General features: G+C 39.8%; 1 protein-coding gene across 1 annotated transcript in view; it reads right to left on the bottom strand.

Moving 5' to 3' along the window:
• UHRF2 (ubiquitin like with PHD and ring finger domains 2) overlaps positions 1 to 23,190 on the bottom strand; it is a 64,234-nt gene extending 41,044 nt beyond the window's left edge. The window contains exons 1-2 of the mRNA XM_072152182.1: positions 22,578 to 23,190; positions 1,619 to 1,852 (exon numbers count right to left, since the gene is read on the bottom strand). Of these exons, the coding sequence (XP_072008283.1) occupies positions 1,619 to 1,852; positions 22,578 to 22,730 (387 nt within the window). The 5' untranslated portion in view covers positions 22,731 to 23,190. The remainder of the gene's footprint in view (positions 1 to 1,618; positions 1,853 to 22,577) is intronic.
• Between the last annotated feature and the right edge of the window lie 241 nt (positions 23,191 to 23,431).

Here is a 23,431-nt window from a genome sequence, read left to right as displayed (position 1 = left end):
CGACGCTCCTAATCCTTTATTACTACACATCAAATACTCAATTGTCTGCAAAAAATGTTTGGCACCCTCTGTGAATTTGACGTTCCCCTTTTGCCAAATATACATATGTGGGGTATGTAGCTCCTCACATCCTACTATTTTTTGCAAAGTATATAATTGTATACATAGTAGACAATTTCTAAAAAAAAAAATTATTTTGACACAATAGGAGCTTTTTACTTTGTGAATAATAGATTTTTAAACCGGTATCGTTTTTTGTTTTAGCATTTTTGGGTTTAAATTCTTGTTGATGTTGTGTATTGTGGTGTATGAGGTTTTATGAGGTTTTTGTGTAAACACTAATGTTTTCAAGGCATTTTAAATGCATTTTGTAAATTAGTGTTTGTCACAAAGTCATATGAGGGTGGTATAGGCTGTCAACTCTTACTCAAGGCAAATGCAATGGACTGGTTGTCTGCTTTCAAAAAATATATAGGTTTCAGGAGTGCCTTTGCTTTTTAATCTGTTTTATTTCAGATTGTGACAGTCTTAACTTAATATACGCTTTTCATCTAGAAATGTTATTCATGTCTTATTCATGTGGACATATGACTATGAGGTATCTCTGAACTCTACACATGTCTCTATTACATTTAGGAGTAGTGAAAGTACATATTTTGTGTTTGTCATCAAAGTCAAATTTTATGGGTTTTTTTTTTAAATAAAATTTTACACTATGAATCAGAATTGCATGGAGGTGCTTCTGTCTATAAACTCTTATTCGATTTTAAAAGTGGGGAAAATGTCTGCTTTCAGAAAATATATGGTTTGTTGGGGTTTAGTAGAATTATTTTTGCTGCAATTTCGGTTTTATTTGTACGTGTCAAAATTGTAAAAATTGCTCAGGCCACTAACGCAACAAAATTTCCATAAATACCTGGCAGTGAAAGGGTTAAAATATGCTAATGAGATGCAAGTGCTCCAAGGGGCATTTTATTGCTTGTGCTCTGGTGACCCCCCCCCCCCCCCCACCAGTGCACTTGCTGCTCTTTAGCATATTTTATCTTTATTAGGAAAAGAATAGAAAATACTATTGCAAGGCTAGATCTTTTATGAGAGGATTATGTCAGCGACACTGCTTTATAAGCTATGAATTAGTCTGTAGATTTCCTTTAAAGACGACCTATCAGATCGCTTTGGGACCCTAAACCAACTATAGGTTCTTCTAGACATGTGGTTTAGGGTCCCAAATTGACCTTTTTAACTGGAAATAAATGTAAAAAATAAACGGATGAGGCACATCAGACTCGCATCAGGAGATCCCGCGCAGGTGCCTCATCTTTCCATGCTTCACTTGCCAGAACGTGCAGGCACTTAAGCACTGAGGCAAGTATAAAAGTTTGTTTTGTTAACCCGAAAGAACCTTTGGGTGGTTTAGTGTCCAAAATCGCCAAGAGACAGGTTTGCTTTCAAGAAAAGGAGTACAAAAATGTGCTATAAATGTAATATTCTATTTTATGCATGTACTGTATGAATTTAGATTTGGTCCTTATCCTCACCAGGATTGTATGATATTCTACCATTATGTACAAACTTCAATCAATAATAAAACAGATAAAATCAATAAATCAATACAAACCTTGTAAATGCCAATGCCAGGATCAATGAGAAAGGCTCGGGCGGAAGTAGAAGGCTGGGTGGGATTTGAATTAACTTGTGATTTGTGCTTATTTGAAGAATTCTGAAGGGTTTTCCCATCAGAGATCTTTTTCTTTGAGGAAGGGACTGGATCATCAGACTGTGATCGAATTAAGAGTTGTACAATATCATTTAAGCCCACATTGTAGTCAAACAGGGTATGCCCATCTTCAAGCTAAAAAGAAAAAAAAACATATTTTAGTCTTGTTACTTTATATAAAAGTATATAATGTTGAAATGTTATATGAACCGTGACTATACTACCTGTAAGGCTTCATGAACACAACTGTAAATGTGTACCAGTTTTGATTTGGAAGAACGCCATATTCACATGTTTTTGGTCTGTGCAACATGGACCTTATAGTGCCTGCATTTCACAGATTCAACAGTGTTCCAGGGATGGGAGTTCAAGCTTCATATATAACTTGATGCAAGGAAATCATGCATGGCCACAGTATCATTTTATCAGTACGGCATGTTTGTCCTTGAATCATACATAATGGAGAACTACCCTCAGAGCAGTGTTAAGTCTGTACAATGTGGCCACCACATGGTCCATTACAGGCCATAAAGGTTTGATGGAATTAGCCCTAAGCATGGCCTCTACTTAGAGTTATTTCATAAAATTTTATTTTACAATTTTAAATCTTCCTTTTAGTGAAGCAGGTTGTCCAGCCATTAAATACTGGTATCATAAATAAAACAGTTCCTTAATTTCACATTGGCGGAAGTCCCACCACCACCCTGAAGCAGCTGAAACAGGAAGTAGAGAGTTCTCAACTTTGTTCTCAGATGCTAACCTTATTATTAGTCATTGTATCCCTTCTCCTCCTCCTCTAACAACTATATCCTCTGGAATGCCCAATTGCTCTACGATAACCTCCCTCTAGAAAAACCAATGTGATCTCTCTCTCAACTGATCTTAAAATGATCTTCATTCCTAGTAACTTCCGAAGGGCAGTTTGCAGATGACCAGGTCACCTACTTTAAAAATTGTAAATAATGCAAAGGTTCATTCTGATTAGTAGGGACCCAACATCTTCAGACGTGCAGGCCTGTCCCACAGATCCCACAGTTATCAATAGTGTATCCTCACAATCAGTAGCTCTATTCTGGTAGCTTAACTGCCAGGATCCGAAGTGCAGTGGAAGATAGAGACAAGCAGAGGAAAGGTGGTTAACTTTGTCAGCCAAATTCCCCTTGTAACCCAACTGACAGAAGTGTAGAGTGAGGATCGTAATGAAATGGACCAACTCCAATAATATATAATATATTGGTACAATTGATTCAATGAAATAAGTGCTGAATATTTCAAAGAAAAATATGCAAAGTTTTCCAGGATGGGATAAGGAAAATGCCTCTTTAGCTACCTTATAAAGCAGCTCCCTTGACATCAAGCATGACCAACAAGAGGACTTATGACATGATGCAGGATTAAAACCAAACCTGTATCTATTCCAGAAGGAACAGACTCTTAACTATAGACAGCTCTGTTTCCACCTGATTGGAACTCCTCAGTACAGCGTAGGTCAATGGTTTGGCTGAGTAAGATGCTTTTGACTACAGCCATAAATTTTGAGAATAACACAAATATTATATTTTCACATGATCTGTTGCCCTCTGGATTTTATGTGTGTTTGTCAGATGTTTTTATCACATACAGAAATACAAGTGCAATCATATTATGAGTAACAAAAGCTTTTATTGACAGTTAGAATGAGTTAATGCAGCAAGTCAATATTTGCAGTGTTGACCCTTCTTCAAGACCTCTGCAATTCTCCCTGGCATGCTCTCAAACTTCTGGACCAAATCCTTACTGATAGCAGTCCATTCTTGCACAATCAATGCTTGCTTTGTTGTCACAATTTGTTGTTTTTTGTTTGTCCACCCATCTCTTGATCATTGACCACAAGTTCTCAATAGAATTGAGATCTGGATAGTTTCCAGGTCATGGACCCAAAATCTCTATGTTTTGGTCCCTGAGCCATTTAGTTATCACTTTTGCTTTATGGCAAGGTGCTCCATCATGCTGGAAAAGGCATTGTTGATCACCAAACTGCTCTAGGACGGTTGGGAGAAGTTGCTCTTGGAGGACATTCTGGTACCATTCTTTATTCATGGATGTGTTTTTAGGCAAAACTATGAGAGAGCCGATTCCCTTGGCTGAGAAGCAACCCCACACAGGAATGGTTGCAGGATGCTTTACAGTTGGCATGAGACAAGAATGGTGGTATCGCTCACCTTGTCTTCTCCGAACAAGCTGTTTTCCAGATGTTCCAAACAATCGGAAAGGGGATTCATTAGAGAAAATGACTTTCTTTGCTGCCCTCCCTGACACCAGGCCTTGCTCCAAGAGTCTCCGCCTCACAGTGTGTGGAGATGCACTCACATTTGCCTGCTGCCATTCCTGAGCAAGCTCTGCACTGCTGGTGGCCCGATCCCGAAGCTGAAACACTTAAGAGACCGTCCTGGCGCTTGCTCGTCCTTCTTGGGCGCCCTGGAGCCTTTTTGGCAACAGTGGAACCTCTCTCCTTGAATTCATTGATGATGGGATAGATTGTTAACTGAGGTGCAATCTTTTTAGCTGCGATACTCTTCCCTGTTACAGCTTAAGGCTCAGTCTCATTTTTTGGATTCTGACCTGCGTCTCTTTATATGGTTATAACTTTTGAACACTATTGCTTATCAAAGCGATTCTGAGATTGTTTTTTCCCCACATGTTGTACTTTATTTTAGTGGTAAATTTTGGCTGATAAGTTTTGCATTTATTTACAAAAAAAGGGAAAAAAAATATGATGAATTTTTAGAAAAATTTGCCATTTTCGAAATTCAAAATCACTGCGTTTTCAGGCAGATCGATTTACCACCTAAATAACTTGCCGAATAACATTTCCCATTTGTCTACTTTAAATTTTCATAATTTTTGAAATGTTTGGATAATTTATTTTGACGTCACGCGGCCTACAAATCGTATAGCGATTTTCCGTATTTTCAGAATTGACTATTTTGGGGATAAATACTGTTTGAAATTAAATTTTACATATTTAGCATCAAAAAACCCCTATATAACCAACCCATTTTCAAATCTGCACCCCACAAACTATCAGAAACAGCATTTACAAAGATTGTTAACCCCTTGAGATCTTCATAGTAATTGAATCAAAATGGCGGTGAAATTTAGAATGGTCAAATTTTGTCGGTTATACGTTCATTTAGCCCTAAAATTTACACATTTCCAAAAGATAAAAAGAGAAAACCCACCATAAAATTTGTTCTACAATTTCTCCTGAGTGCAGCGACCCCCCACATGTGGACATTACTTGTGTTATGGGGGCACAGTGAGGCGCAGAAGGGAAGGAGGGACCTGCAGCTGTCAGGATTTTAGTTTCCTCATTGGCCCCTTTTGAAGGCTATAAAATTTTCGCTTTTCATGTGACAGCATTTTTTTGCGCGATGAGATGCTTTTTCCAGTGTTACCATTTTGGGGTTGGTATCACCTATTGTTGAAGGTCATGAGTAGAAAAGTATCAATTCTGTACTGGATTTTTTACTTTTTTTTTTTTTTTTTCGTGTTCACCGTATATCCTAATAATCCTGTTATCTTTATTCTATGGGTCGATACGATTACGGGGATACCAGATATGAATATTTTTTCTTATGTTTTACTAAATTTGCCAAATAAAACCCTAACGTTTTTGGCTACAGAGCTGGTTGATGGCTTGTTTTTTGCGGGACATGTTCTTTGCAACAGTATCATTCTGGAGTACATATGTTTTGTTGATCACTTTTTATTGCATTTTTAGTGGGATATAATAGGTAAAAATCATAATTTTGGGCGGGTTTTTAACTATTTTTTTTACGGCGTTCAGTATATGGGTTCAATAGTTATTTAGTTTTATTCTATGGATTGTTATGGACGCGGTGATACTATATATGTGGGGTTTGTGTTATGATTTAGACTTTTTGAGCGTTATATGTCTCTTTATATGTTTTGGGGCTTATGGGCATTTTTAGTGATTTATAAAGTTACTTTTTATTGAAAAACATTTTTTTTACTTGATCCACCATGGGATATGAACAAGCAATCATTTGATTGCTTGTTCATGATAATACTCTGCAATACTGATGTATTGCAGAGTATCGTGGGGTAAAGACCCCCGGAAGGCATGTTAAATGCCGCGGTCGCGTTGACTGCGGCATTTAACGGGTTAAACGCCCGCGATCGGAGCCCACTCCGACCGCGGGTGTTAGCCAGGGATGTCAACGGTAGATTACCATTGAAACCCTGCGGCTAACGATGCCGGTTCGGCTGCTATGCAACACTGAACCGGCATAGTCTCTGCGCAGTAGCTGTACAGCGCTGAGCGCCAATAGTGGGAAGCTGCGCAGTACAGCTACGGCGCGGAGCGCTAAGGGGTTAAAGTGTCCAGTGGTGTGATTCTTACTTAATCATGACAGATTGATCTCCAGCCCTGTCCTCATCAACACCCACACCTGTGTTAATGGAGCAATCACTGAAACAATGTTAGCTGCTCCTTTTAAGGCAGGCCTGCAATGAAGTTGAAATGTGTTTTGGGGAAACGGTTCATTTTCTAGGCAAATATTGACTTTGCAATTAATTGCTGTTAAGCTGATCACTCTTTATAACATTCTGGAGTATATGCAAATTGCCATTATAAAACCTGATGCAGCAGACTTTGTGAAAATTAACATTTGTATAATTCTCAAAACTTTTGGCCATGACTGTAGGGACGGGAAGTAAGAGTGGCGGAGCAGTTAGCTTGTGCTGGCTGGTCTGTGTCCTGCACTAGCAGTGAGCGCCAGCGTCCGGACCCAGAGAAGAAAGGAGACCTGGTAGCTGGTACAGTACAGCCATTAACACTCTTGGGCCAGCTTTGTTCTGTGCCCCGACACTGGAGCATACTATCATTGTGAGGACACAGAGCGGAGCTGCAAGAGAGGACTTCTGAACTGCATTCACAACTACCTGGCCTCCTGCACCATTGAATCCTTTAATTAATTATGGACTCTTGGCAAGGTGAAGGCAACTACTTGTGGCTTGACAGTCTGCATGTTGTGCACCCCTCTTTTAGGCTTTAATTTAAGATCAATGTTTGTATATATGGCCCGTTGTCCAGGAGAGCAGGTCACGTGGGTGTCAGCCTATCATATTTTTTTGCAACTACAGTTAGTTTCCAGTGTCATATGGGTTACATTTGGGTGACACACACAGTTTTTGTGGCCAGAAAACGGTTGCAAAAATTGGAACACAAAATGCTTACGGATGTGTGTGCGGTCTAAATAATTATGTATTCTGTAAAAATTAAGTGATATGTAAATTGGTTAGATACATTCAAGGGAAGTGGAAAGCTCAGCACCTAAAGGGGTTGTGCGGGTGTTTAAAAAAAGTGCAGATGGCTGAAGGGGGGAGGGATCTGTAGAAAAATAAACTTATGCTTTTCTCCTCCGGCACCCCGTTGCCTCTGTGCCCATTTGTTTACAGAGGCACACACTATACCCTGACAACTTCCACCTCCTGGCACGCCCATCCACCCCCTGCCGCAGCACCTGATACATCATTAGTTTCAATGGGAGTACCAAAGGAATTAAGCTCATTTTTCTATATAATTTTTTTTAAACACCCGGACAGCCCCTTTAACCGCTTAACAACCAGGTTATTTTTGGGTTTTCATTTTTCACTCCCCACCTTCACCTGCTGTGCTTGTTTTCTGCTAAACAAATTGTACTTCATAGTGACGGTATTTAATATTCCATGCCGTGTACTGGGAAGCGGGAAAAAAAAATTCCAAATACAGTGAAACTGGTGAAAAGTTTCATCTACACATTTTCTTGTGGGCTCAGTTTTTACGATGTTCACTGTGCGTTTCAAATGAAATGTCTACTTTACTCTTTGGTTCGGTACGATCACGGTGATAACAAATTAAAACACAATGTGCACGGAAAAAAAAAAAATTGTTTGGCCATCTTCTGACCCTAATAACTTTTTCATACTTTGGTGTATGGAGCTGTGTGAGGTGAGGTGTGAGGAATTGTGGCACTATTTTCCATGAAGTGGTTCACTGCCGGCAATAGCCCTTTTTATATTTTGATAGATTGCCCATTTTGAGAGGCCGCGATAGCTAACATGTTTAATATAAAACGAAATAAACAGTAAAAAGAAAAATCATAGTTCTAGAGAAAGGAAGTTGATTTGAATTTATAATATCTTATAATTTTATTTTTTTTTACTCTCTTAGACCCTCTAGGGCAGTGGTCCCCAATCTTTTTTTTTTTTTTTTTTGCCCAAGGACTAGCTGTAAACATACATTTTCTCCAGGGACCGGTGGGTATACAGTCTGGTGTCTTAGTTTCATAGCCAAAAATGTATGTTTGCATGCACCACCATAACCACCTGTGTGCCTGCTTATATTGTCCCATTTCCTGAAGTTGCTCCCCGTCTTTTAAATTGTTCCCTTTCCGGCAGCATGCCCATGCCTCTTTTCTTTAGCTACCCCCACCCTCTCCTTCCAATGTCCCCTTTCCCAACCAAACTCCGTTAAGAAAAAAATATTCCAATATTCACCTTCCTTGCTCCCCTACAGTAGTCTTCCTTCACTTCTATTCCACATTAGTGCATGGCTCTATTGTCAGGAGACACGATGTGATGTGGCAATAGAGCAGCACATTAACGTGTAAAGGAAGTCAAGGAAGAGAAGCCTGCTGTAGGGGAACGGGGAAGGTGAGTATTTTTTTTTTTCTTACAAAGATGGGTCGCAGCTCAGAATCAGGAGTTGTACTTTAACCTTAGATGGTATGTTCGTTCCTACCATGTTCTGCAATATTGTATTACAGTATATGTCGTGTTTACATAGGATTCATTACAATGAGCAACTGGCTCATTGCAAAAAATCTTAAGAAACCATGCAGCCATGGGTCCAACAAGGTCTCTTAAATGCCACCGGCGCCTTTGCCCATGGCAATCAAGGAGTTAACATCCATGATCGGTGCTAGCACCAGCCATGGGTATTAGCAATCGACGTTTGCTGCAATGTGCAGCAAACTTCGTATCTGTATGAAGAGGGTTCACCACAAGCCCTCATCATAAAGCCTTCATAGCTCGCTGACGGATATATCCGTCAATGAGCGTGAAGGGCTTAAAGGCAATTTCTCGCATATTTTAAAAATACAAAATGTACATCGAGTCAAAATTGATTGTTAGTGTCTATTTATGAACTCCAAAATGCAAATATAACTTCCGAAAATATAAAGTTTTATGGAGTTTAGTATGATTCTTAATATTATAATTTTGGTTTTATTTATAAAATGTCAAAATTGTACTGCAAATGATCAAATAATCATAGCAAATGATTACACCACCATGCACCTGAAGCCCATTCCCTCATCGGGACCCTGATCCCACTACAAGACACAATGGAGAAGGCAGAGACTATAGTAAGGCAGTGGTAAATGGAGATAATAGGGCTCATTTACTAAGGGTTGTGCTTTGTCGAACAGTACACCTTTTTCAGGGATTACACGGCTTTGACAGGTAATTATCAGCTGTCTGCACTGGGATTTTGGAGAACGCAATGGGTTTTTATGGTGCAGATGCGCTTACATGCGACACAAATTGGGGGTGGGGGGGCGGTTGCTGTCGGACAATCCTACAGATTCGGACGGAGCGAGGGAATTGAAGATGGTGAACTCTGTCGGACCTGAGCAGGGAAGCAACACATGCAGAATATCGGGCACACAATCTTAGTGAATGGCGGCACAGTGGACTATGCACTTTCAGTGAATTCCAGCGGCCGGGTAAGTAAATGTGCCCCAATTTGACCCAAATAACAAGAAATTTAGTTTCCTTTTTCCTGTGGATAAATATCGACTTCTTGAGGGGGAAAGCAGCATTAACTATCTTATGCCAGTCATGGATGGTGTTCAGCCATCCAGAATTTGGCTAAAATTTTCCAGGCAAAGTACAGGGCTTCAATGAGGAATGCACTGTCTGTGGTAGAATCAAACAATTCATGGTCCACCAGGAGTAGGCATGGCTTAGGGTCCTCATGAACTGCTACTCCCAGCCTGTCGACCAGGAACTTATGGACCTGTTCTTCCTGTAGCCTTATTAATACTAATTCCCATTCTGCTATTATAATCAACATTACGGACTCAATTCATTTTTTTAAAGTATAAAAAATATACCTGGTTTCCTGCCAGCAAAGATAATAGTCTCGAGTTATGGGGACATCTGTGCAAGCCTGTGAGCGGGTGTCATCATCCTCATCATTATCTCTTCCCTGCCATCTCTTTATTATTTATCTATAGAGCACCATTATTTCCATTGTGCTGTACAATCAGTAAGGGGTTCACATACATTAAGACAGAAACAAATTCAAGTACAGTATACAAAAGCGACAGATCTAAAACAAGTGGAAGGAGGTTCTGTTCCTCCCTGTTGTAGACATGGGAAATATGTAAATATGTTTTCCAAGTTGGGAAATCGAAAACAATGCCTCCTTTTGCTACCTTGAAAGGCAGCCCCGTTAACACAAAGCATGACTTACAAGAAGCCTAATAAAATGATATGTGGTTAAGCGAAACCATTCCAGAAGGAACAGATGCCCAACTGTAGACAGCACTGTTTCGACCTGGTTGGGTCCCTTCAAGACTGTGTAGGGAAATGATTTGGCTGAGTGAGAAGATATTGACTGAGGTCAATAGCCTCTCCAACACCATTTCCCTATGCTGTACTGACTGGGGACAGTAGCTAACGAGGTTGAAACAACACCGTCTACAGTTGGGAGTCTGTTCCTTCTGTAAGAGATACACTGGTTTGGCTTAATCCAACATGTCATTAGGCTTCTTGTAAGTCTTGCTTGGTTTTAAGGGGGCTGCCATTCAAGGTAGTAAAAGTTGGCATAGTTTTCCATTTCCCACCTTGGGAAACATATTTGCATATTTCCCAGAATCCCCTAATGAGCTCTGGGAGCTACAGCAAACAAGAAGGAAATAGTATAATTGCACAAGTCACCACACACCTATAAGGTGGTCTTAATTGGCAAACTCTCCATAAGGAGAATTCTTACTTCCTGATCCTGTAGACATGTGCTTAAAAAATTAGCTTTGAGCATGGGTTCACATAGCAGCTGCAAGAAAGAGTGGGTAGGGGGAGTTAGCAGAGTAGAGAGGAGATAATGATGAGAACACAGGAAAAACAGACACCCCACAACAAGATGCAATTTGAGTCAAGTATACCGTTATCAACTTATAAAAGTGAGTGGATCAACTTATTATCCTCTCATTTCCGTTGGATGTTATGAGGCTTATTTAAGTGCGATTATTCTCATTTACTTTTCACTGTACTAAATCTGACGACTGAAATGAGTACCAGCAGCAGGAGGTGGAGTGCCCAGGGAGGTGGAAGAAAAGTGCTCTGGGGGACACGTAACAGAAGCGACGACCCCTAAAAACTTGTTCTTAATTTGAATAAAGCTAAAAAAGGATTCTCATTATTAACCATTGACGCTGTTGGACGGTTGTGCTGCTAAACAATTCTACGCTTGATCCTGCCCCAGGAATGGGCTAATAGCCAATGCTGTGCAGGATGACTTCCATTTGAAAGAGAACACCAAGATTTGCAGATTTGACATTGCTCTTCACAGTAAGTACACACTGAGCACATGTGACAAAAGATGCCATGGAGAAAGTTCTAATGCCTGCAACTTCTTCCAGCATGAACTGTATGAACTTCCTCCAGCATGAACTTTGCAGTGGGTCAGTAACTGGTTGGGAGGGCACTTCTTTGGAACAGCCCTCCAATGGCTAAAGACCCCAGACTAGCATAAGTTACTGGGATGATATCTTCACACCCCACTGTGAGACCATATGCAGTTGGCCCTTGGTTCTTTCTGATGCATGACAAAGCTAGGCCTTGTGGGGCTGTAGTGTGCCAACATTGTGCATCAATGATGAAGGTATTGGCTATGGACTGGCCTTTCCCAGACCTACAACCAAATTGAAGATATCTGGAACATCATGTTGTGTACCAAAACCACGTTGCACCACCGACTGTCCAGGAGTTGAGCGATGCTTTAATTCAGGTGTAGGAGGAGATCCTTTAGGAGAGCATCTGCGGCAGGCTCATCAGCATCATGCCCAGGTATTGTAGGGAAGACATATAGGCACATTGAGGCCACGCAAAATTGAGACCCAATTTTTTGCCATGATCCATTACCACTGAAGTTTGATCAGCTGGAAATTTCATTTCCATTTTGAATATCATTTTACACAGTTCTCCATGGGATAATATTTTTGATATTCACAGATTTTTTTTATTTTGTTTTATTGTTCACAATGAATTCCACTATTGAATAAATAAAGAATTGCAACTGCAATAGTTCATTCGTTGAGATCTAGTTTTCCAGCATAGTTTTCAATTACGTGAATTTTAAAAGAAGCATACATAGCAAAACAGAGAGAACACTTACATGGCATGATTTCAAAAGGATTTACATTCCAGAGGCATAAAGTTAAGTCACGGAAAAATGGCTATAAACAATTATGGTAAACACAAAAGAATGTGGAAACAGGTACAGGCGGTCCCCGACTTACAGACGACCCCTAGTTACGGGGCCCTCTGGCTGTTGATAATTTATTGTACTATAGCCCTAGACTACAATGATCAGCTGTAAGAGTTATCAAAGGTGTCTGCAACTAAGCTTTATTGTTAATCCTGGTTCTTATGACAACCCAAAATGTATCAAATCCAAATGGTCACAGAAACCAAAAAAATTTTGGCTAGAGTTACAATTATAAAATATACAGTTCCGACTTACATACAATTCAACTTAAGAACAAACCTACAGAACCTATCCTGTACGTAACCCAGGGACTGCCTGTACTTTTATAAAAAGTTGAAAAGAATATATATCCCAAATAGTCAAAATTAACAAACATTAAAAAGTTCTAGCTGTGAAATAGCTTAGGCCAGCAAGAGGTAGTGAAAAATCATCCTCTCTTTCCTTTGACCTTTGCCATTGTAACTGAGTGAACTTCCTTGACTTAATTGCCTATGATCAGAACAGCATGGCATGTCCTTTATTTTTCAATCCCTGTCATGAGTGGAAAGAAAGGAAGTGTGGGTAATAAATGCTTTCTTACTCATACCAAATACAGTTTACACCAAAAAAAAAAAAAAAAAGTCATGATTGTGAACTTGTAAAATTACAGCTAGTAAGGCATCATCAAAGGATTAAGGGTAGTAACATATGTGCACCATTGCTAACCTGGGTATAAAAGGATACTATCAGGTTTCAATAGTTAGTAAAATGTACATGCAAAGTGCACCATCTATGTACAACCACAAAAAAACTTTACCCTTGCTTGGATTAGAAAATAATTGTTATTATTTAATAAAAGAAAAGTAACAAAACTATATATCGCAATGTCTAACAATAATTAGTGTGCTGGGCTCATGCACTTTAAGACATATTCCTCGTATAAAACCTTAGAAGGTGTAGAATAGCTTAATAAAAAAATTATAATTATATTTTTTTTTTTTTCTTAAGCCATGCTACACCTACCAAACCTTTTCATATTGTTCATGTGTGCCCAACTTGATAACTCCCCTAGGCGGCATATCTGGGACACTGTTTTCCCACAGTGATATTGGTGGGGCTGTCTGCTGAATCCAGTGTAGAGGTTCTAGGGCAGTGGTGGCGAACCTATGGCACGGGTGCCAGAGGTGGCACTCAAAGCCCTTTCTGTTGGCACCCAGGCCTTCACACCAACAGAGTTTGCCAGACAGGACTCAAAGCTTCCTCCTGTGGTCCAAGACCACATGCCATGCTCAGCGCCATTTTAAAGCAACATCCTTGGCTGCCAGTACTACAGGAGGAGCGGGAAGGTGTGGATAGAGATGTATTAAAGTTGGAGCTCCTGCTCTGGGTCCTCTGATTCTTCCTCTTCAGGGGACCCCGGAAGGAAGCTACAATCCAAATTTCCACATTATCTTTCTATTGTATTGGTGAACTCAGGACGCCAATACAATTGAAACCTGTGATACAGCTGGGATAAATAAGTTACTACTTAAATTGTCATGTTGGCACTGTGTAACGTATAAATGTTGTAGTTTGGCACTCTGTCTCCAAAAGGTTCGCCATCACTGTTATAAGGCCTACATGACAGAAAACCCCCACAAATGACACCATTTTAGAAACTGCCCCCTCAAAATATTCAAAACACCCTTTGGGAAGTTTGTTAACCCTATGAGCATTTCATGAGGGTGAAAAATGAAAGTGAAATTACAGAAATGTAAATTTTATCTTACAATATATCCATTTAACGCTAAATTTGGACCTTCACAATGCATTGAAAAGGAAAATGCATTTTACAATGTTTAGTACAATTCCTCCTGAGTATGCCAATACCCATTTTGTCACTGTACCCTACTTTACGGCCACAGTGTCGGGATGCATTTAGAGAGCCCTAGTGGAACCAAAAACAGAGAAAAGAGACACCATTTTGGAAATAACATTCCTTGGAGAATTTAGTAAGGTGTAGTTTGTGTATTTGTCCCAACAGGTGTTTAATTCAATAAGGCCCAAAAAAGCAAAGTGAAAATTTTCTTGAAAAAGATCACTTTTACCCCAAATTGATGTAAGCCACAAGGGATAAAAAAAAAATGAAACAACCCCCAGAAAGGTGTAAAACAATTTCTCCTTAGAATTGCCCAACATGTGCATATAAAATATTGTATGGGTAGTTCGCAGTAGGGCTGAGAACTGAAAAAGGGTTGTTTGCCTTTTCAAAGCCAGATGGTACCATAACAGAGGGGAACCCCAACAAATGTCACCATTTGGAAAGTACACCCCTTTGCGAATTTAGCGAGGTGATATATGTATTTCCCCTACAGGTGTTTGATTCAATTAGGCACCTAAAAGGAAAAAGATTAAAATTCTCTCAAAGTAGTAACTTTTACCCCTAATTTTTGTAAGCCATAAGGGATTAAAGATGAAACAACCCCCAAAAATGTGTACTAATATTTCTCCCGAGTATAAAATTGCCACACACTTGCAAATAAAATGTTATATGGGTATACAATAGGGCTCAGTAGGGAAAGAGGGACAATTGCATTTTAGAAGCCAAATTAGACAGACATCCTTTTCATGTGTCAGGATGCATTTGGAAAGCCCTAGTGGTACCAAAATAGAGAACCCCAACAAGTGACACCATTTAGGAAAGTATACCCCTTGTAGATTTTAACAAGATGTAATATGTGTATTTGCCCACAAAGGTGTTTGATTAAATTAGGTCCTAAAAATTAAAAAGGTGAAAATTTTCCTATAAAAGTCACTTTTACCCCTAATTTTTGTAAGCCACAAGGGATAAACGATGAAGTAACCCCTAAAAATGTGTAAAACGATTTCTCTCAAGTGTAGAAGAACCCCACATGTGCATTTGGAGAGCCCTAGTGGTACCAAAACAGAGGGGAACCTGAAATGTAACCCTAATTGTTGAATGCACACCCTTGGAGAATTTAGCATGGTGTAATATGGTGAATTAAGAACTTTGAACATACAGGTTTCCAAATATGATGTGCAATGGATGCCCAAGATGGAAATCCAGTAGGGCTCCGCAATGATAAAGCACTGGGAATATAAATACTGTATATACTCGAGAATAAGCCAACCCGAGTATAAGCCAGGGCCCTAATTTTACCACAAAAAACTGGGAAAACCTATTGACTCGAGTATAAGCCAAGGGTGGGAAATACATTGGTCACAGCCTCCCCATTATATAGCCTGCCGGATCCTGCCCCATAGTATATAGCCAGCGCCTGCCCCCCAGTATATAGCCTGCCAGACCATAACCCACAGTATATAGCCAGCAGTGGGGGAAGCCGGAAAGGTGAGTTTTGATATTTTTTTTACTCTCGTATAAGCAGAGTTTGGGTTTTCAGTAAATTTTTTTGTGCTGGAAAACTAGGCTTATACTCGAATAATAATAAATAAATGATGAACTTGGAGAATTATAAAAGGTCTGCTAACAAATCCAGAGACTTGGAGGGGAAAAAGAAAACCTAAATAAAAACATAAAAACAAGTGACCCTAGTTTGCAAACTACATCCCGAAATGAAACAATTGAGTGGTATAGGGAGCAATGGGACCTAGCAGTTGTTACAATAATTCCTTTTACCAAAATGAATTCAAAACAAAGGTGGGATGTGAATTGTGAATGCATTGCATATAAGGAGGCGGAATATACCAGGGGACCAACTAAAATGTTGTCACTCTGGAGTTCTCACAGGTCTCATAGTAGTATATACTGTAGTGTCCTTCCTAACTCCTCTTTTGGAACAGACTCTTTTCCGAGTCCTTCCATTAGAAGCAGCGGAATTCACCAGGAAAATGCTGTCCTGACAAAATCGGGGTACATCTAATCCAGAGGTACTGGGCCCTGTCCTTGTCCAAATATTAGTTTCCTATCCACCTCTTGAAAATGGAGAAATGATACAGCATGACCTGTACATTGATACAGCACGTGAGAGTTGTACAGCATCATCTGTAATATGTACACGGCAAGTGCTTTTGTACCATATTTTCGTTTTCTGCAGGTTTCTCAGTACCTGATCTGACAGATCAAGCCCACCCATGTATTTATTGTAAGCTAGGATGCCGTCTGGCTTGGGGAAAGGGGTGGTACCTGGTACAGGAATGAGGGTGCTGGAGTCCCCATGAATTGTGGTTAGAACAAGGACATAGTTCTGATTGCTGAGTGCCTTGATGTCCCCCCTTTCTAAGTTGCTGCCTAACAAGGGTTTCAAGGGATCTTTATGGTTTTTGCATACAGTGCCGCACGATACAGAACCTCTAGAACTGAGGGTTTGGAATAGGGGAACGGTGGGATGAAAGTTATCTACATACAAGTGGTAACCCTTATCCAGCAGTGGGTGCACAGATCGGTCAATCATAGCTCTCTAGGCCAGTGGTTCTCAACCTTTCTAATGCTGTGACCCCGCAATACAGTTCCTCAAGCTGTGGTGACCCCAAACCATGCAACTCGCAGTAAAAACACAATAAAATTGTGGCTCCGATGGCTTTAGGCGACCCCCGGTTTTGGTCGTTCGACCCCCGCTGGGGTCCCGACCCACAGGTTGAGAACCACTGCTCTAGGCGATGGCATAATACTACCAGACATGGCACCTACCGCTGACAATTGCCGCGGCCCTAGACAGCAACAATTATCGCCTAGTGATGGTCTTATTCACCCCAGCGATGCCCATTGTGACAACGGCGTGTAAGTGTTTAACACCCGCGATCAGAGGAAACTCCAGTCGCAGGTGATGTAGACAGGTGTCACCTGCGATATGCAACTGACATCTGTTCTGTATGTTGCTGGCTCTGAACGTGAGCCGCCGCTTTGTTAAGTCACTTCTCGCCGCACTGTAGCGCAGGGAGGGGGTTCAAATAGTGTCATTCTTGTATGCTAAGGGATCAGAAAATGCCAAACAGCATTTAAAATATTTCCTGCAAAATATTCCTCCAAAAGCCAAATTCTTTTTCCCTTTTGTTCCCAATTGTGTCTAATAAAGTAGTTGACATCCACATGTGGGTTAGCACCATGCTTGAGAGGAGTTTGCTCCTTTTATTCTGCATTAATGTGTACAACCTAGGGCTAATCATTTTATTGTCATTATTTTAAAAAGCTCCCCTATTTTGTTTTAATTCATGTGAGCTACTAACAAGCTAACCAAAAGCTATTTTGGAGAGTTTAAAGGTATAGTTAAAAAAACAAAAAAAAACAAAAAAAAAATAGGATGATTTGTGGAGAGATCTTATAAATAAATTTTAAAACCCCTATCAAAAAGAAAAATCTAAAGTAATGATCTTAACTTTCTTCGAAAATTTGGAAAATTGATCATTTTCCCTCCGACAAGCCCTCTCAACATGAAAAAAACTTATGCAAACACAAACTTACATATGGTACATCTTGGTAACTAATTTGGGCGGTTAAAATAACTGCATGACAAACGTAACATGTAGACAGCGGAAAAATGCTAATTTTTTTTCAAATTTTCAAGTTCTTTTTATAAAATCAAAACTATTGTACCATATTCCGATGGGATTTATTTGTATGGCTTTCAATCTACGACACTTCTTATTCTTTGGATCAGTAAAATTGCAGTGATACCAAATTTATATAATTTATCTATGTTTAGCATGTCTAAAACATTACATTGATTAAAAAATGCCTTGCATCACCATATCAGAATGTTACACCCTCAAACTTTTTATATTTCAGTGTATGGAGCTGTGCAAAGTGTTATTGTTTGCAGGAAGGGATGACATTTTTTTACTGATACCATTTTGAAAATGGTACAACCGTTAGATATGTTTTTTATTTAAATTTTTTAGGAGGCAAAATAGCGATTCGGACAGCCGCTACTTTCCGTTACGAAGTTCATCGCCGGGAATAATTGTTTTCATATTTTAGAGGAAATGGTCCATGGGGAACCTACTTTTTGAAGTAGTTCCCGATGGAGATTCCCCCTTAGCAAAACACCAGCACTCTGTTTTTATTTCAATCTTTTATTCGGCCCATAGTAAAATAATGTTAATTCATTCTTTATGCAAATTACTTGCAGAGGTTACTGGGGCGTAGAGTATAGAGTACACGGCTGATATGTTATATAAAAGAGGACATTCTAGAAAGGGTGTTTCATACTCTGCTTGAGGATGCTAGTAGTGTAATAGGGTAAAATCTGATGACAGGTTCCCTTTAAAGGAAACCCGCCAGCAGAAATGTAGCTAATACACTACTACTAATATGTTGTCAAGCTGTTTGACACTAGATCATGCTTCATATCCCAGCGTAATTGCGTTCTCCAAAAAAACTTAGAAGTGACATATAAATTAACTGTACAAGGTCATGGAGGAGAACTTTTCCGAAATCAGGCGAATGATGTCAATCACTGCAGTGGGGCAAGTTATCTTAACGGTCACTTTTTCATTGACAGATTGCCTATTACACCAAGTAGTGAACTGGGCATAATAGGCTTCCATACATGGCAGTCACAGATCCCTTGATCTGGCATCCACCTGCCATGGAAAACCCCCCAGCAATTATTGACCATGGACAGAATGTTTTCCATAGGAAGTTAATATTACTTTTTAGTGAATGGCAGCAATTAGAGATAGTACTTGCTAAAGCTGGACAACCTCTTTAACCCCTACGGGACTCAGCCTATTTTGGCCCCATTTTTCAAAATCTGCCCTGTGTCACTATAAGTGCTTATAGCTTTGGAACGCTAGAGGATATCCAGGGAGTTTTGAGGTTTTCTCGTGACATATTATACTTCAAATTAGTTTAAAATTTTGGATGATATCTTTTGTGTTTAGTTATGAAAAAAAAAACAAATTCAGCAAAAATTTTGAAAACTTCTTTATTTTCAAAGTTCTAAATTCTCTACTTTTGATGCAGATAGTGACAGCTTCCAATTAAATTCATAACTTACATTTCCCAAATGTCTGCTTTATGTTGGCATGGTTAATTTAAGATTCCACATATTTTACTAGAATGTTATGAGGCTCAGAATTTGGGTGCCATTTTTAAAATTTTTTGGAAAATCAGCAAAACCCGTATTTAGATGGACCTTCTCAACTTTTAATTGACTGAGAGGTCCAAATAGCAGCTAGACTCGTAAATTACCCCATTATGGAAACTACACCCCTCAACGTATGAAAAACCACTTTTAAGAAGTTTGTTTACCCCTTTAAGTGTTTAATAGGGGTTAAAACAAAAGGGAGATGCGTTCTACAAAGTGTAATATTTTTTAACAATACATTCATTTTGGATGGAAAATTAAACATATTAAATGGATTAAATAAAAAAAGGCTCCACAAAGTTTGATACCCTATGTGTGGTGGTATACGGGCATAGAAGAGAAGGAGGCGCCATCCAGAGCAGATTTGCATTGTCACATTGTACATACTATAATTTTTTTCTTTTTTGAATGTGGACATATAAAAGCTTATTTTTTGGTCAGATGAGATGAACTTTTTAGTGGTCTTATTTTCGATTGCTGGTTCAAGTCCAATACACTGCTCTACAATACTTATTCATTGTAGAGCATTGTAAACTGTCTGAGCATGCAGACGCATGGGAAAAGAGTTTACAGTCAGACCCGGAAGGGGTCCAACTGCTCAGGACATCGGGGCTGACCAGAAGATAGGGGGAAGACCCTTACATGCCATGGTCACGCTGGTGGTCAGCGTTACAGCACGGTGTCAGCTATAATTGACAGCTGACAGCGGCTGCTCCTGGTGTCGGCTCCGTTCGTGAGCCGATGCCAGAAACGGGACGTTATAGAATGTCCCGGTGCGGGAAGTATCTACCCACAGGGATGTACTATAACGTCCTGGTCCGTGTATAATTATTGTAAACTACCGAAAATTTATGGAATATAAAATTAACCATAATATAAAATATTTTCTTATAATAAACTAACCATCTATGTTTTCTGCGCCGACTTAAAACAACAAAACTATACTACATCCAAAGCTTTAAGACTATACAATCTGAGAACCAATAAAAAGCTAACTACTATTTTACATGCATCAGATGAAAGTTCAAGTAACCAAACACAGCGCAGTATTGTGATCACAGAACCATAACATGCTGTAATGCGAGGAGGCGGGAAGCCATACTGTGCCAGATGCCTCTCATTAATTGTGCACATTGGAAGAGACTACAGAAAAACAAGACTGACTGGTGATAACAATTTAGTACAGGCATTGTGAATGCACACTTCTCTCCATAAAGACAAATGCAAAGCCTTTGATGGGTTGTAATAACCATCTACAAACACATCCATATCCAATAGATTAAACACCCTGGCAATGACTTTAAATTCAGCAAATTAACAAGCTTAATTAGAATAATTTTGCTAATATTTGGAGGAGTTTCTGTCAATATTAACCATGAAAACGAGATAAAAAAAAGATGAATCCCTAAAAGTTAAACTCACATGAACATCTACAGAGAAGTGATATATTTTTAATGTCAAACAGCAAAAAAAGTTGTCTGGCTTTTAATTATGCATAAATCTACACATGTTAGATTACTATCAAATTTCTAAGATAATCAAGATTTATCTGTAGAAAAAGTATAGACAGTAGAATGGATGGTCAGTAGTTAAAGAATAACATTTGTAGGGAGGCATTACAAATAGGCCCTAGCTGATACAATTCCAACACGCATTGTTCACAAAAACAAGTCACATGGCGGAGACGACCACAGCTTAGTGGCTTTTGCAGTTTGGGGGCAGAGTCTTGCATTTGGGTTTATTCACCAAAATAAAAATCACAGGAAGGAGGAAAAGGGTGGGGGGATCTTACAAAAGATCTGAAAATGCTGTATTATATTTAGCAGTGCAGCTTTTATTTAATTTGCCCGATATCAAAAGCAATCTCATTGTAAAATAAATTATATATGCTTTCACTAATGCAACGGTTTCATTGTAGCTTTCGAATGAAAACAGTACATCCCCAGAAACAATCCATAAATATGTACTGATATAAAAACATTACACAAAATGAATTTAAAACAGACATGGCAAAGTAAAACAATTACAATAATGATAATGGATGAAACTAACAAATCAATCCTTCCTAGAATCTGGCAATCCTTAGACATTTGCTTAGCACCCTTTGCTTAAATATAACGTTCTTTGTAAATTGACTTTGGCATGAGTAGATCACAAATATGCAGTGTGTGTAGAAGATTTTAAGCTACTAATTATATTGTGTAAATAGAAACATTTGTAAAAATTTTAATAAACAGTGATTCTTGTTTTCGATACAGAGTTCCTTTCTAGCCAATGATACTACAAATCAAGACACAAAGTGAATGCTCTATAGGCCTCTCGCTCTCCGCTAGCAAAGTACTTGTGTGTCTGCATGCCAAGTTACGTCTTCTAGGCCTTTCCAGAAAGGAAGTAGAACAGTAGACGTCTAGCACACTAGCACTGATGGGGGTTCAAGCTTGTTACGGAATCATTTTTTATAGTAGGAGAGGTGTTAAGTGTGAAGTTCTAATTTAAGAGAAGTGATGATGGAAAGAAAATACAACCAAGAAATGAAGGTGTTATGAATAAGATCTTACACAGCAGAAACAAGGCTTGCTAGCCCAGGAAATGCGTAAGGAACTGACAGATCCTGAATGACGTTAAAAGCCTGTGTAATTGCTTAGAATATTGTAGGTATTTAAGAAAACAATGCAGAAAACAAGAGAGGAGAAGTAATATATTTTATTAATCATCAAGAGTATAGAAAGTTCTACTTTTAATAATCCAAAAAAGAATGCAACTGCTTGGCAGTTCCAAGCCAGAGATATAAACATGGATGAAAGACACTACATCAGAAGTGGTGAAAAGGGCACAGGTGTTTGGTGCTGCAGGGGTTAACGTACTGTCCGCCCACCAACCAGTAAAGGAATGCAGGGTGAAAGGGTTTCCTGGGCTAGGTCAATAAGGCTCATTTAAGTGAATAGATGACATACTTAAACTTTGTAACCTTGTACGTATTTCCATCAATCCATCCAAGGGTGTCTGGCCTAAATTTTGGGTGGTTTAGATGGGAGATATCTGTTGATCTATGGGAAGGATGTTTTTGCTATGTATATTCCACGTCCATAGATGTACTGCATGTAAATAAATGCCTCCTGCATCTTTAGCCAATGCAGCGTGCAACATAAGGTATTAGAAAATGAATAGACATATATGATATATCGCAAAGTTACAGCATGCTTTGTTCTCTGTTGGATTTACTTTATTTACCGTCGTGTTGTGACACCACCAAATGAGTGCCCGGTGTTACGCACTACCGCCTACAATTGTTTACCTGTTTGCCCCGATAGAAGAGGCGCTGCCGGTCTGGGGTCACGTTGAAACTCTCCTGTATCTTTAACCTCAGGGTCTCAATTTTGGTAAGCCTGGAGAGGTCATCGATGGTGTGCGTCTCTGTTCCGTCAATGGTCCTCACCTGGATCCACATCTTTCACACACTCACTAAGCTGTAGGATGAAATAGAAAGAAATCACCTCTCTGGATCGTCCCAGAATCCCTTGTCTTCGTAGTAATATCACTGTTTAATGCATCAGAGTTGTCGATGACAGCCACAGCAGCACAACAAAGAAGGCAGCAGCACAGGCTCCACCGACAGAGCAGGCGCTGCTGAGGAGGAGGAGAGGTGTGCTATACACTACTAGTACCAGCCTGCTATTATGCCTGGGCGCTGTTATTATTGCCTAGTGGTGGAAGCGCCGGGCAGCCATGTCTGAGCAGCGCTGGGAGTGTTTACTAGGAGCTGCTGCTCTCACATGGGGGTCACGGCGCCAAGCTGAAATCTCGCGTAATGAAAGCGAGGCCGGGGCCGGCCCTTAGCACACAGGCGGAGAGCGAGCGCTCAGCAGCATCTCCCCGCCCCATGGCAGTGTGTCCTCTCGTCGCGCGTCTGCTACTACTGCGGTGCATGTGCCATCACTGCCGCCCACTAACTGTGTATAGCGTATGTGACTATGAGGTCTGAGCAGTTGTATGCAGCCTGTCACATGGGAACAACCTGAGGAGAACAGTACGTCGTGCACTTGCCTCGCTAGTTGCGCAGTAGAATGGAAGTAGTTCTATTGTCCTGGAAGGCACATGAGGAACATGGTGCAGTAGCAGAACACTGTCAGCTTGTCCTAGGGAGAAGTT

The sequence above is a fragment of the Engystomops pustulosus genome, chromosome 1, assembly GCF_040894005.1.
Source record: "Engystomops pustulosus chromosome 1, aEngPut4.maternal, whole genome shotgun sequence".
NCBI classification, from domain to species: Eukaryota; Metazoa; Chordata; class Amphibia; order Anura; family Leptodactylidae; genus Engystomops; species Engystomops pustulosus.
This window is presented reverse-complemented; position numbering and strand designations above follow the sequence as displayed.